This window comes from Talpa europaea, assembly GCF_964194135.1.
Source record: "Talpa europaea genome assembly, chromosome: 9".
NCBI classification, from domain to species: domain Eukaryota; kingdom Metazoa; phylum Chordata; class Mammalia; order Eulipotyphla; family Talpidae; genus Talpa; species Talpa europaea.
The window spans coordinates 13,962,015-13,977,514 of NC_140076.1; the positions used below are offsets into that span (position 1 = coordinate 13,962,015).

A 15,500-nucleotide genomic window follows, 5' to 3' on the forward strand; every position below is an offset into this window, starting at 1 on the left:
ATTTTAAGATGTCACCCGGGAGACCTCAAAGAGCCACTCATCTTTTTTTTTTTTTTCCAATTTGGAGTCGTCTTAATGGGAGCAAGGACGGTCTCAGCTGCCAGGAGCTGCTCTTTCCAGTCACCTCGGGCAGAGCCACCCCCGGCCGCCGGCCCTTCCTGCCCTGCCCTTTCTCACGGCAGCTGTGAGAGGTTTAGGGGAAAACCAAGACTTTTTCGTTTCATCTCGCTGCCCCCTTAAAAAAATGAAAATGAAACAGTCGCCTACTCCCTGGCAAAGAGAAAAAGATCCTCGGAACGACTGGGGTCTACCAGGGGTGGGGGCGCCCCCAATCCGCCTGAGATTCTGGATCCCTGCGGCAGCCGCTTAGGGTGCAGTGCCCCCAACCCGGCCCAGAGCCGCCGGGTGTAAAATTTCAGAAGCCAGAGGTTGAGGGTGTGAGCAGGAAGTGCTTCTGAAGCGGTGCCGGGGAGGGGTGCCGCCGCGGAGCTAGGCCCCGCTCCCCCTCTCCACCCACCTCCGCTCCTCGCCCGGCCGGCGAGCCTCTCCCCGGGGCCCGCAGGGCTGTGTCTGGGGGATCCGGGCTGGAGGGCGGCAGAGCCCCCACTGCCCGTTTCCGAACCACAGCCTCATCGCAGGGCTCCCCGAAGATGGAGAGGGAGACCCCCCCGAAAGTCATCTGCGCGGGGTGCACCCCAAAAAGGGGCCACAGAAGCCCCCGGGCGGTGCAGGCGGTGCGCGCCGGGAGACCGAAAGCGCCCTCGGTGGGGCAGCCGGGCTCCGGCCGCCGGGGGTTCCTCCTTCCCCTCCCCCGAGCCGGGCTCCTGCAGCCGAGACTCGCGGCGCCCCGGGGCCCGCGCCCGCCCGCCGGGGCCCTGCACTCACCTTGAAGGCGACGGGCAGCGTCTTGTTGCAGCGCCAGTGCGAGGGCAGCACGGAGCAGAGGAAGTTGGGGCTGTCGGTGCGCACGAGCTCGCCCGCGTGGTCCGCCAGCACGTCCACCATTGAGCGCACCTCGGGCCGGGCGCGCCCGCCGGGCCCCACGGCCGCCTGCGCGCTCAGCGCGCCGCTGTTCTCGCCCATCTTGGCGCCGCCGCCGCAGGGGAAGGCCGTGGAGGGAGGTGTGAAGCGGCGGCTGGTGCTCGGGTCTACGGGAATACGCATAACAGCGGCCGTCAGGGCGCCGGGCGGGCGGCGGCGCGCGGCTCCCCGGGGGCGGCCGGCGCGCGCGCCTCCTCGGCCGCCGCTGCCGCGAGAAGCGGGAAAGCAGAAGCGGCGGGGCCGCGGCCTCAGGGCGCAGGGGGCGGCGCCCGGGGACGCCCCGCCGGGGCCCGCCCGCTGGGGGGCCTGGCCGCCCCGACGGCCGCGCGCAACCTGCCGGCTAGCCCCGCATCCCGGGCGCGCGGCCCGCGCACGGCCGCCCCGGCGTCCCGCTGCCCGGTGCGCGGCGGGGCCCGCGCGGGCTGTGCCGCCCGGCGCCTCCCGCGCCCGCCCCCGCTCGCGGCCGCCACACGGGCTCCGCGGTCGCCGCCCCGGAGCAAATCCTCGAGAATCAAGTGGCGGCGCCGCGGCCGCCCGCGCGGGGTTAGTACCCCGGGGCCCGCGAGGGCGGGGCCGGCCGAGCGACGCGTCGCGCAGCCAATCGGAGCCCCCATCGCCGCCACCTCTCGGGGGAGGATCGGGGACCGCGCGGGCCGCCCAACGGGGAGGGGCGGGAGGCCCCGCCCCGCCGAGGGCGCCCCGGGTCCGGGGCCCCGCGCGAGGGTCTCGGGCTCCTCGGGGGTTCTGGGGAGCCGGGGGCCGATGCTCAAATTTTGCCCAAGACAGCCGGGCCCTGCGGAAGGCGCCTGTGCCGCGCTCTCGGGGGTCGCGTCTCCCCGACGCGGGGGCCGCCGCGTCCCTCCTCTGGCTTTTCCCGCCACCCGCGGGCGAGCCTCCCGGGCTCCCGCTGCTTTCTGCCGCCGGTGCCTGCACCCCTCGCTGGGGCCCGTAAGCGCCCAGGCCGGTGACAGTAAGCAGGGGCGGCCCCACACAGACGCCTCACTCCACCGCCTCACAAATTATTTTGACCCAAGAGCTTCCACCGCGCGCGAAATGACGCGCGCGCCGTCTGGCCCGGACCCGATCCGCGCGCCAGCGGCCTCTGCAACTCCCAGCCTTGCGGGGTTTGGATCCCAGCCTCCGCGGCCCCGGTGCCAAGGTGGGAACAGAGGGAAGGGTGCCTTCCCGGGCACCCGTCGGGCGCGGGGCGACTAACTCCCCTCCTCCCGGGTCTCCCCTCCAAACAACTTTCAGGATCGCGCAGGCCTCACAGCAGCCTTCCTCGTTGTGGTGACCTGTGGCTCTTTGAAAAACACGGTGGGGCCTGGAAATCGGGACTGTGTTTTGCCCTGGCTGTTTTCCTCCGCGCGCGTAACCACGGTTCTGCATCGTGGACGAGGACGCGCGTTGACGGTGAGAAGAAAACTGTGCGGAGAACGGAGAACGCGGGATGGCAGCTGGGAAGATAAGGGCCGGGTTTCCAAAAGAGGATTTTCTGCCTCCCCGCGGGTGCACACCGGTCCCCACAGGCCCAGCCTGCGTCTTCCCCGTCGCCGGGACGCAGGCGGCGCTGCCAAGGCGCTGTCTGCCCGCGGCCTCGGGTCCTGGCGCCCGCTCCGGGCCGCGTGGCCCAACCAGTGCAGGATTTCACCGCAGACAAGTCCTTCCCCGCGCGCCTGCTAGGCCCGGAGAGGGCCTGGAGACCGGCTACCGCGGGGAGGGGAGCTGAAAAGAGCAAAGCCCGGTTCTCTCTAGACGCCACCGGCCCAGACGCACGCCCCGGGCTCTCGGGAACGAACGCGTGTGGAGTCTCCCCGCCGTCTTGGAGAGTGGGTCGGACTTTCGTTGCTCTCGGGGGCGACAGGTGCAAAACGACGACGCCCAAGCCTCGGGAGCAAAGCAGCACAGGATTCGACGGTGGCCGCAAGATTGCGCCCTGGATCTGACCCCTGCCCAGTGCGAGCCATTTCGTCGTCGTCAAACGAAATCGAGCCCCGCGTGCGCCCTAGGGCAGACGCGCCCTGACCCAACCTCCAGCAGCAGGAGCGCTCTCCCTACCCTTCAGGAGCCTCTCGTCAGTCCTTCTGGCCATTTCGAAGGCAGGATGTCCAGTGCCCTTTACTAGACCATGTTAGAGCGCCTACACCTCGGAGTTGCAGACGCCCGGCCCGGGCGAGCGCTCTCCGAAGGGCTGGCACCACCAGCAGAACCAGAGGAAAGCGCGGGACCCAGGCCTCGAGTGGCCGACCCCGGGGACCTTCCCGCGGATAGGCCCAGCGGTGGCCAGGTAGGGCCCGGGAGGGCGGGCATCGCGGGCTGAGCTGGATGGCTGTGGGGCCCGGACCCGCTGGTCTGGGGGTTGTAAATTCGATTCGGGGAGTGGTTTCGATTTGCACGGTTGCCCTTACTAGTCCCTCCGCCTGATTTCTCGCTCTCCCCCTGCGGTGGGTTTACAAACGGGCTTCCTGAGAACGGGGCTCCTGTGGGGCTCCGAACCTGGCACCGAACCCGTTGCGGCTGCAGCGCCGGGGAGGGCGCGCGCTGCAGGAGGGCGCCGGGCCGCGGCCGCTGCGTGGGTGGCTCGTGGCCCCCAGTCCCAGGTCGCCCGGCCGCCGGGGCAGGCGCAGTTCCGGGAGCCACCGCTAGTTGGCGCCTGCACCCTTCCAGCTGCGCCGCCACCGGCCGGGCCCCGCGCACAGATGTGCGCCAGCTGCGGCCCCCTGTCCCAGCCGCGGGCCACCTCGTCTGCGCGGCCCTTTCTGAAAAGACGCGCAGTCCGAGTCTTCACCATCTGTGCGCCCACGTCTCGGACAAACCAATGGACAGAGGCTGCCCTAACCACCCCTGATGGACGCGTAAATTTTCTGATTTTGCCTCTCTGGCCCCTGAGGGGTCCCTGCGTCCTCAGACCCTCAGAATGTGCTCCCTGGCAGAAACGTAGCCCTTTTCTTTCCCGTTTGGGAGGAGGTGGTAGGGGTAAGAAGGCCACACAGAAAAAACAGCTGGGTCCCAGTTTCGACCTGCCATGAACCTACTTCCCCTCAGACTGACAGACCTAGGGGCACATCTCCCTCCCTCCCCACCCCTCTTTCTCAGCTGGATAGTTCCCACTCCCCTCCCTGGGAAAATCGGATTCCCTACCCTTCCCTAACTGGTGTGGACAGGTATCTTCTCCTGCTCTTCCAACCCACTCATGTACAAATTTCTCTCTAATGACCCCCGCCTAAGAGCACCCTAAGTTATCCACAGCAGGGTGATGAAGCCAGAAGGTCTGGGCCAACCATGAAACCAATATGGGGTCCCCAGAGCCTGATTCTGGGGCCGTTGCTGCATCCTCCCCTGTGAGGGGAGTTCAGGGGGTCAGAGCCACACTATGTTGGGGTGCCTCTTCCTGATGCCCAAGGGAGTTTAGGGGTGAACTCTGAGTGTGTTCCTGGGAGTGAGGTGCCTTGAAAGTGTCCCTCCACTGGTCAGAGTGCTTCCAAGGGTGGGTCTGGTTCCTAGGGATTCCCGGTATTGGGTGGGGGGGCGGTGGTCCCCAAGTGTGCCAGACAATGGACATAGATGCTCTGGAAAACCTTCCAAGAACTCCACTGGCTGTGGAAGGAGTCTGGGTCTGCAGTTTCACTGCCTGTTTGTCTTCTGCCACCTATCGTGATCAGGGGAAATTGTCCAACATCTCTCTGAGCCTCATCTGTTTCCTCTGTAAAGTGGGGACAGTAATCCTCATAGAATCACATGTGAAGTGGTGACACAGGCCTGGCACATAGGAGGTGCTGTCACTCTTGTGATATTGAAAAAAATAAGGTTGGATCACCCCTTGTTGGGGACCTTGAGCAAGTCCCACACTTCCCATTTGTGAAATATACAATCTTATGCTCAAAGCTTGCCAGGACAGGACCTAGGCCGGGGCTATCCCACCCCCCTTGGTTCTCTAGGGCTGCTTGGGGGAGGGGAGTGCCGTCTGTGACCTGCCTCCAGGCTGAGGCAGCTTGCAGGAGCTTTCAGCAATCATGGAAGGGCTGCCTGAACCCCAATTGCCACTTGCCTTCCCCGAGGCTCTCAGGCCCTCACTCTGGAGACCCCTCACCCTCCAGGCAGACACTTTGCTGGGTAGAAACTGGCCTCAGCAGACACTCCCAGGAGTTACCTATTCCCTTTTCCCAAGTCTCAGGGGAGCTTCAATCCAGCACCCCACAAAGGACCCCCTTGCAGAAGCTAATGACTTCTCCCCGTTGGCCTCCAAGGCCCGTTCAGGAGAAACCAGTATCCTGCTTCATGCCCTGGAACTCAAGGGGGGGGGTGCATTCAGGTCCCTCACTCAGCCTCAGTTTCCTCTTCATGCATGGAGGGCCTTCTACTCACCCCACAGCCCTAAGAATTAGACTCCATCTCGGAGAGGCGGGGCACTGTGCTTCAGGGAATCTGGAAGCCATCAATTGTTCCATGTAAAAAAACGCTGCCAATGAAACCAGGACTTGCCTATGTCCCAGTTTCAGGTATCTGTGTGCACAGATATACAATATAAAATTACAAATCATATACATGTTTTGTGCACTACACCTGTAACATACGTATTATGTTATATGTAACATACACTTGTATGTGTACACATGACTGGTGGGAAGTGGAGTGAAAAACAGTGATACAGTCAGGGCTTGGCACCTGCAGGATTGGGGGCCCGCACTCTGGGGCATCCCTCCTGGAAGCCTCTCAGGAAGGCTCCTGACTGAGCAAGAGGACAAGTGAGCTTCTCAAATTACAGGGAACATTTTTTGCTTGTTTGTTTTGTCGTGGAAAGGGCCAGACTCCCAGGGAAAAGAGGAGGGAGCTGGGGAGAGCACTGAGGTGAAGACACAGCCACTGGCTCTGCCATTGACCGGCTGTGTCATTTCTGCCTAGGGTCTGCACCTCTCTGAGCCCCGGCCCCCTGGTTGGTAAATTCGGAAGGATGGGCAGTGCCCAGCTGCTCAGGCTTTGCTGGATCCAGGCAATGTGTTTGGGCTGTGCCCATTTAAATGAAGAGGCACCGCCTGGCTACTGGTTGTGCACAGCCCTCCCTTCCCACTGAATGAAAGCAACGGAAATGCCCAGCTGAACGGGCTCGAGCAGTGTGTGCTACAGGCAGTAAAATCTGTTCAACAGCCATGGACTGGGAAATCAGCAGACATGCCTGACCTTGGTTGGAAGACAGGAAGGGCTTGTGGGGGGTCCTCTGCTGAGGCCCACCTGCTTTGGGCTCCCCTTCTATCTCAAAAGAGGCCCCCAAGGAGGCAGACTCCACTATAGTCCCTAATCTACAGATGGGAACACTGAACCCAGAAAGGGGGAGACACTGGTCATCAAGGAAGAAGCCAGGCTCAACCTGAGCTTGGGCAAGGCCAGGGGGCAGCAAGGCCTGACCGTGGCCCCCCTGCTGGAATCCACAGGCAGAGCCCAGGGCCTGAGGCCAGCTCAATGTGCCGCAGGCGCCATCTCCGGCAAGCGCCCAGCACCCAGCGCCCAGTACTGGAGGCGATGTGCCATCTCATCTGAACCCCCATAGTCCCCATCTGAACCATGGGGGTGCACCTCCTGTCCTAGTGGGGGGAGGCTCCCTGCAGGACTCCAGATGCATTTCATTGTGCCCTAGGCTAGAGCTCTAGGGCTCCTTCTCCCCAGTTTGCCCCTTGCCAGCTAGGCCGTGGGAACAGGAGAGAGTGGGGAGGAGGGGCAAGCTGGCCTGTGCCTGAGCCTGGCAATAGTGGAGGAGGCAGCGCATCCGTAGCAGGGAAGTAGCCTCTGGTTTTGGCTCCTGCACCAGGTCTGGCCTTCCCATGGCTCTCCCGTCCCTCACCTGGGTCATGCGCAACACAGGCAACTGTTCTGGCTGAGCCTTTTTGGGCTTGACTAGTCATCGCTAGTCAAGTAAAAGCAATTGCTTGACTAGTAAAAATGCCCTCATGGTGCTTTTGCAAGTAGAGACTTATTTTTTGCAGATGGGGACATTGAGGCTCAGAGAGTAAAGAGCTTCCCGCCTCTGGGCCTCAGAACTTGAGAAGTTCAAACCACAAAGTTGAGGTCCTTCTTTCAGCATGATCCTTCTCTGGGCTATCTCTGCTCTGCTCGCAGGCCACAGTGCCTCAGCCCCTCCGCCACGGTGTGGATGGGTGCAGAGCCGCCTGGTGGCAGAGCCATCAAGTCAGGAGCAGAGGGCCGTGGGGAGATGAACCCTGGTAACCTGGAGCCCCAGGGGGCCTCTGGGAAGGCATGTGCCCTCTCCCCAGCCCCAGCACGGGCTCCAGGCCTGGGGGTCAGGGAGAGAAAGGGTTTCTCAAGTGGCTGTTGCCTCTTGCTTCCCCTGCAGTGGAGTAAAAGGGGTAATTCCAGGTTTGCAAGTGCCTCTAAACCTTAATGAGGTGGCAAGGATAGGAGCAAGTCCGAAACCAACTTTTGGAATAGGATCAGAACCACGAGATTAGAATCCTGAGTTCTATTAATCATCACTGACAACAGTCAAACTCGGATGGCCAGGCCTCAGCTCACACTTAACACACATGAGTATTTGTATGGGGGAGCGACGGTTCTCACTCCCATTGTACAGGTGAGAAAACTGAAGACAGAGAGGTTAAGTAACTTGCCCAAGGTCACACAGCAACGTTGTGGAGCTGGGGTTCCAAGCAGGCAACCTGGCCCCTGACCACCACACTCTGTTCTCATGGACCAGAATCAGATGCTTGTAGCTACAGTCATGGAAAAGAATTAGAATCCTGGCATGAGGATTGTGGGCAGAATTCAGAATTTTAAAATGTCAGACTCAACAGGGATCTGTGATATCATATTCAAATCTCCCTTTTATCAAACCGAGGCACCGAGGCCCAGGGAAGGGAAGGGTCTTACCTGGGCCAGGGGCATGGAGCCAGCTCCCCGCTGCCTCCTGCCGACTCTGGCTAGGGTGTCATCACCATAGCAGCCCCCCTCACCCACCACCCACCCGGTGGCTCCTGGCTCAGCCAGCCCCATTAGGGATTTTCCACCTCCCCAAAAAGGTCCTAATGACTGTCAGTCTTTGTGAAGCCTTAATTAATCTCAGAGGCCGATGGCTCGGAGGAGACCCGGGGCTCTGGCCTTACGCAGATGAAGATTACGGCTCCATTTCATGTGGCGGTGAAGGAACGCCTCAGACATTCCTGCCAGCAATAAAAGCCACATGGCTTTCCAACATTGCCCTTGGAAAAGAAAAAAGCGCAGCCCTTTGCGGAAAGAAATCAACTATGTGCTGTATGCATGGCATGAGATAAAAACCGGGCATAACGAGGTGGAGAACAGTTGATCTTTTATGCTGCCTCCGATGGCCACCGCGAGTGGAGGGCCCAGCGGTCACGATCCAGCTGCAGCCCTGGGGAGGGTGGCCCTCGGCAGAAGGGGGAAGCCACAGTGCAAGGGCCTCAGCCCCTCCACCTGAACTTGCAGGGCTGGCGCCTGGGCCTGTGTCCTGTGCTTCGTTTAATGCTCTGCCATTGCTACCTTGAAATTGGTAATTCCTTTGAGAAGGGGCTTACCGTTCTCATTTTGTATTGGGTCTCCCAAGTGATATAACCCATCCTGCCCCCAGATCACTCTGTCAGCTGATCGCCACATCTCTCCTGGCCCCCACCTCGTGCCCAGGCCTGGGGACTAGTGTTTCTTGAGCGTCTGTGGTACACCTTGCTTTATGTGCTCTGAGATGAATTTCAGAACAATCCTGTGAATTGGGCAGATGTGGAAACTGAGGCTCAGCGAGGCTTCCATGTGGCTAGGAAGTCTAGTTTGCAGCCCAGATCCCTGTGACTCCAAAGCGAGTGCTCGTGGCCACACCACACTCTGCAGTAGCTCATCTCTGCCGTGTCTCACACTTTTTTTATTTCCAAATAACAGAAAGGATTACTGAGGCCAGCGAGCCAAGGTGTTCAAGGTCAAACATGGTCACTAGGGGACGGAGCTTTGTGGTGGTGAACCTGGGCCTGGGTCCACGGCCAGGGGTGGGGGTGTCCCAGTTTTATAGTTGTTTGTTCCACTTGTTGTGGATTTATTGGTGCTCTCTATGTGGGTCACTGCCTTGAGTCTGGCCTGAATGTAGTGGGAGTCCTGCCTGCCCCCACTAACTCCTCGCTCTGAACATCTGGAAGTTCTTCTAATGCCTTCCTCCACTCTTATGCTCCAGTTCTCTCTGCCATTCTTATTTGTTGGGGGAGCAGTTGTGCCTTGAATGATGCAACAGAATCCCACTCCTCGAGGGATCCTGGAAAGTTGGGGCTGAGTGGAGCCTACGATGGTCATGACTTATAACCTGGGCTGGAGCTGAGGCTCATGGGCCTGACTACATACGACCCCTGGAGAGCTGGCCTCTTATCTCTTTCTTGGTGACCCTGGGCAAGTCACTTCCCTCTCTGGGGCTCAGACACCCCATCAGGGAGTTAAGTTGTATATCTCCAGTAGGGCTGTCCACCTTCAATATTCTAGACTTCCATGTTAATCTATGACAAGTCTGGGTAAACTGAGGCCCAGGAGAGGTCAGGGAGGTCAACTGCTCAAGGTCATAACGCATGCTCTCAGGAAGCAGGGCCTGGCTTCAAGGCTCCTACCTGCAAGCCCAGCTCACCCTTGTCCTCTTCCTCCTCCTCCCCGACCTTGGCTTACCAGAGGGTCCTTGATGAAACTAAAGACTTTCTTAGAAAAAAATGCACCCGATGATGGCAACAACTTTTTCCCTACTCATGCTTAGATTGTGTCGCTGTGTCCATGATAAAGTCCTCTTTCCCAGGGTCATTATCTGGCTAGGAAATGGGGAGAAGGGTCAGACCCCAGGACCCCATGGACAGGCGAGAGAGAAAGTGCTGGAGACCAGGGTGAGGAAGATTCTGCTGGGTCCCAGCAGACAGGGCGTGCACGCACACACACGAGCACATGTTCTCGGGCACACACACACACACTCATCTCACCCACACATCTGTGTGGACAGACCCCCATGAAGCTCCCGCTGTCACATGCAGCCACACATGTAAACAGTTCAGTGCGTGTGCAAAGACCTTCTCATAAGCGGCTGCATCCTACCTGTGTCCACACCACAGCCTCACTAGTGTTGACATGGCTGGGCTTCCACCAAGGGCTGTATGGATACACGCACGGCAGAGGGGAACATCCAGGCTGTGTGAACACTGAACATCCTGTGTGCAAATCTACACACTAACTTCGAGGCAGGTATGGAATCAGGACACAAAACTCTGAATTTGTTTTCCAGGTCAGTCCTGGCAGGAGCTGGACCTTAGCTCTGGAAGATTCTTCTTCTTAATTCAGAGGCATCAACTTCCTAGATGGTTTGATAGTCTGCAACTTCCAGATTCCTCCCCAGCATCTGACTTTTAACCTCTTCCCATCCCAAATGTTCCATGAAAGTGAGGACAGCCTGCCCCCTGGCCCAAAGAAAGGGGGCACCAATAGGGGGGTTGCAGGCAGGACTCCCATGGTAACCCAGGCTGGAGACAAAGGCTCCATCTGGAGCTCAAAGTCCTGAGTTCAGGTTCAGGTTCAGAGACCGTGGTTCTGCCATATCATCTCCCTTAACTTCACTGCCTCACCTGTAAAATGGGGGTGATTACTGCTGCTCAATGGTGTGGTGACAGGGCTGCTGTCCTGCAGTAGAGCTTAGAAATAGCAGCTGCCCCTCCCCCACCACCCTGGTGGGAGAGCCAGTGCCCTCTTGTGAGGGCCTTGGTGACTCCCACAGGGACCGCAGCTTGAGGGTGTGTGTTAAAGCCACGCTACACGATGGGACTGTCAAAGCAACTCTGTTTTCGGACCAATGAAGAATTCCCGGGTGGCAGGGACCACATGGAAGCTAGTGATGGAGCTAGGGCCAGCGGGACTGGGCCCTTACAAGGACAATAGGATTGAGAGCCAGCCAGAGACACACCCCTCCAGAGGTAGAGAGCTCCCCATCACGAGAGGTGTTCAAGCTGAGGCCAGTGTCTCGTAGAGGGAGTTCAAGTGTCAGTGGTGCTGGAGTCTCGATATTGGGCAAAAGAGAGTGAAACCAAAACTCTCTTTATGACCTGACAGCAGGCCAGCACCGAGCAGGTGACATTGTCACTTGCTAGTGTTGTGACCTCGCTCCCCCCGCCTCAGTCTGCTCATCTGTAAAATGAGGAGACTTCACCTTCTTTTGTGCGCTTCCTCCCTATGTCAACTCCTCAGTAGCTCCTGTCCCCTGTTGCCAGCCTTGCACCTGTCCCCCAGGGGCTGCGCTATCCATGGAAAATGACACAGAGCAGAAAGGCATACAGACAAGAAGAGAATGACTAATGCCCAGACCAGGGCAGTGGGAGGGCAGTGAGCAGGAGGGAAGGGGGTGGGGTGGGTGCGCTGGTGGAGGGCCAGGCCCAGAGAGTGTTGTTTTGTAAAGCCAGGGGGTGGGTACCTGGGTGTTCATTTTGTTATTACTCATACAGACAATCTTTATATTTTAAATGCTCTTTTGTTACTATATTTTACAATAGAATATTTTAAAAGAAAAGCGAAAGATGAAAAATAGGAAAAAACAGAAAAAGCCTCCCCTCCCCGAAACCTCTGAGGAACAAGGCACCAAAACGCTCCATTTGCATAGAGTTGCAGAACTGAGCTGGGGCGCTTAGAAGCTGGGAGTGTTTATTCTTGGCTAACCCGCTGTTTCAGACAGACCGTCCTGTCCTGTCTGGTGGCCCTGGAAGCCTTCCTCACCACGGCAGCTCCTCCCCCAAGGTGGAGCAGTCCTGGGTACCCAGCCCCTACTAAGCATGCACCTTACCGAGCCCCTAAAAGCCTTACTGAGCCCCTAAAAGGAGGAGTAAAACAGACGGCAGAGGCTGCTCACTTCCAAGAAGGGGTTAAGACGGGGCTGATTTAGCTGCAGGCTCTGGCCAGGCACCAGACAGCCATGGGGGGCCCCAAAAGCCTTCTAGGTACCTTACTGGGCCAACTTTACAGGTGAGGAGCTGAGTAAGTCTCCTGGCCCCAGCCAGGAAGATGCAGAACTGGGACTCGGACTAAGATCTGTTAGTGCAGTAATTGTGCCCAGTGTCTGCAGCGGCCTCACCCCAGGGCCCAGGCCGCTTCATTGGAATAACTGAACTATCTCCACTTTACTGTAATATTTCACTTCATCCTATCAGACATGTTAGGTGTTAGATGTCCTCATTGTCATGCCCAGTATACCAGCAGGAGGCTGAGGCGTCGGAGGGCTTGCTACTTGCCCCTGTTCACTGCACAGGTGATTTCAGAGCTGGGCTTCGACCCAAGGCAACCTGTGCTGCCAGCCTGACCCCTCGGGTGCACAGACACTGTGGGAGCCAGGCAGAATGGCGGCCCAGAGTCCACAGATGGCCTTTAGGGACCAAAGGCCAGCAGAAGTGGGTGGCCGGGTGAGGGATGCAGCCAGGAAGAAGGGCTCCCAGCGTGACACCAGCCCTCCCCGCCTGCCAGGCCCCAGGCCCCTGGAGAGGGACTGAGGATGTGGGCAGCCACGAATAAAGGCTGGAACAGGCTCATAAATCCATGCCTGGTGAGCCCCGGCCACAGGCGCAGACACTGGGCACTCTCTGTCACTGGCTATTGGCCTGAGTTTGCCACGGGCAACAATGTGATGTTTGTCACCTGTGCATGCGTCTCTGGTGGCCCCTAAGTGGGCTCCGGGGGGATCCTAGAATGTGGTGAGACCCAAGGTGGGACCGGACGCTCTGTCTGCACCGTCTCTGAACTCTGGTCAAATCAGCAGTGGACCTGACGACCCCAAGGTCCTTTAGCTCACAGAGGCCTGAACCCAGCCCAGGCGTGCAAGAGGACATGTCCCCCCTTGTCCTCAGGGAGCCCTGCGCCTGGGGGTGAGGGGGAGATGGACTGAAGGAAAAGGAGGAGTGAACAGATGGCAGAGGCTGCTCACTTCCGAGCTGGGGCTGATTTAGCTGCAGGCTCTGGCCAGGCATGAGACAGCCATGGGGGGCCCCCGGAGCTGTGACCCCAGCAAGGGGGACAGAAGACCAGCAAGGAGGCAGATGAACCAACAGACCAATACTTGAGAATGTCCCAGGAGGCTGAAGAAAACAGACTGAGCAAAAGGATAGCGAGTGCCTGGGCGAGTGGATGGGGCGAGGGGTGGTCTCTGATACTTTCCATGGGTGCCCAGGGCTCTCAGAGGAGGTGACATCTGAGCTGATGCCCGAAAGCTGAAGCTCCAGGTCAAGGCAGGGAAAGCAGAGGGGGCGGGGCAGCCCTCTGCCTGGTGGGAACCTGCTTTCTCCCTCCACCCCTCCCTCCACCCCTGGACAAGTACCAGGCTTGTCCACTCTTTCTAAAACTTTTTCTTCTCCCTTTTATCTCTTGCTTCTCCCACAACAGCCCCAAGAGCCAGATGAGATGGGTTTAAGTAGCCCAAGGGGCAGCTGAAGAAACTGAGGTAGTGCTGGAAGAGGCCTGTGTAACTTACTTGGCATCCGAATGCCAGGGCCAACCTGGGCCCCTGCCCCCCACCTGGTGCTTGTGGGGGCCACCCCACGGTGGCCAAGGCCGGGCAGCCAGACTGGAGTCAGGTCCTGGGCACCATTCTGCAGGGGTCACGGGGCTGGAAATGTGGGCTGCCGGGCAGGGCCCCCCGGGTTGGGGGGGACATTGGCTTGGGGCTGGGCGGGGGTCCGGAGCGGAAGGCGCCCAGCCCTGATTGGAACAAGGTGGCGGCACTGGGAGCCCAGCCGGGCTGCATTGATCTTGCCCGGTGTTCCAGCCACCGGGCGGGGCCAGCGCTGGGCAGGCTGCCGGTTTTCCCAGGTGTGGGGACACCCTGGGGGAATGGCTTTTCATGTGGTTGTGGGGTGGGCATGCCACCCAGCACGTGGGGGAGGCCAGGGCGTCAGGGGCACACTGGCAGTGGGGGGTTGGGTCGGAGCTGGAGACTTGGAATCCCACAGCCGGCAAATGTCAGGCTCCTGGAGACAGGGTCATAGACTTGAGACTCTGAGAATATTCGGGTCTTTGTCATCAGAGCTCGTGTTTATTGAGCTTACCGCGTGTCCACAGTTCTGAACACTTTACAGGGTTTAACTCCTTTCATCCTCATTCCAACCTAGGAGGTGGATTCTGTGATCATCCTCACTTGCAGATGGGGAAACTGAGGCTCAGTGGGGTTAAATGACTTATAAGGTCCTAGAGGTTTTTGTCTTAGAATGTGAGATGCCAAGGGTGGGAATTCTGGCTGGTCAATGCTAGCAGGACCTTGAAGGTGGTTGAGTTCAGTTCCCCTGTGTTGGAGAAGTAGGGCTGAGAGGGACGTCCCTTCCTGAGGCAGCAGGATGGTCGGTGGCCGGGGGCAGTCCAAGGTTGGGACTCCCCACCCTCCAGGTCATCTTGGGCACTGGCTCCCTGCTCTAGCTTCACTGGCCTCTACCCTCATCCTCAAACATGCCAGTTGTATCCCTGCCACAGGGCCTTTGCATACACTTTCCCCTCCACCTGGAGGGCCCTTCGCATTCTGCCTGCATGGCTCAAATTCCTGCTCATTCAGATCCCTGATCCTTCCCGCAATGTACTCTCTTTCCTGAGTCCCTGTGGTAGGCAGAACGATGGCCCCCAAAGATGCCCTCATCTCAGTCTCTGAAACCTGTCATTGTTATCTTACATGGTGCAAGGGACTTTGCAGATCTGGTGAAGGTTAAGGACTGAGCTGGGGAAATTATTCTGGATTATCCAAGAGTCCTTACAAGGACGCAGGAGGCAGGACAAGACATCTGAAGAAGATGTGGGATGGAATAGGAACTGATTGGAGAAGCAGAGATGGTAGCATGAGAAGGACTTGGCCCAATGGTTCTGACTTTGAAGATAGAGGAAGGGGCCGCAAGCCAGGGAGAGCAGGCAGCCTTTAGAAGCTGGGCAAGGCAAGGACATGGATTCTCTCACAATCTCCAGAAAGAAACGCAGCCTTGCCGACATCGTGATCTGAGCCTAGTGAGGGTCACGTCAGACTGCTGACCCCAGAACAGTAAGGTAGTGAGTTTGTGTTCCACGGTGATGTGGTATAGCAATCTTGAAAATGAAGACACCCCCTTGCTGGGTTCTACATCATCACACGTTTTTCATTGCCTGATAAAGTGTGCCTTTATGAATTGTCTCTTTACTGCATAAAATACCCCCTCTAAGGTGGCAGGTCTTGCTTTTTCATTTGGTGTTTCATTTCTAGTTAGCGTGCCAGAGTTAGCAAATAAAAATACAGAATGCCTAGTTACACTGAACTTCAGATAAACAATGAACACTTTTTAAGGGGAAAGCTGTCCCAACTGTTGCAATTATTCGTTATTTATCTGAAATTCAAACAATTGGAGGATTCTCTAACAATGCTAGCCCGAGTGCCTGGGTGCCTACCAAGATCTCAGTATCTGTTAAATGAGTGAAATAAATAAATGACATTAACATTAATTCCT

The 15,500-nt window shown here is 58.4% G+C and overlaps 1 protein-coding gene across 1 annotated transcript in view; it reads right to left on the reverse strand.

Moving 5' to 3' along the window:
• Positions 1-15,500, reverse strand: part of RUNX3 (RUNX family transcription factor 3) — a gene marked incomplete at its 3' end in the record, with an annotated part of 53,212 nt that overhangs the window by 22,484 nt on the left and 15,228 nt on the right. Inside the window, exon 2 of the mRNA XM_084242598.1 lies at positions 886-1,148. Within this exon, the coding sequence (XP_084098724.1) occupies positions 886-1,148 (263 nt within the window). The remainder of the gene's footprint in view (positions 1-885; positions 1,149-15,500) is intronic.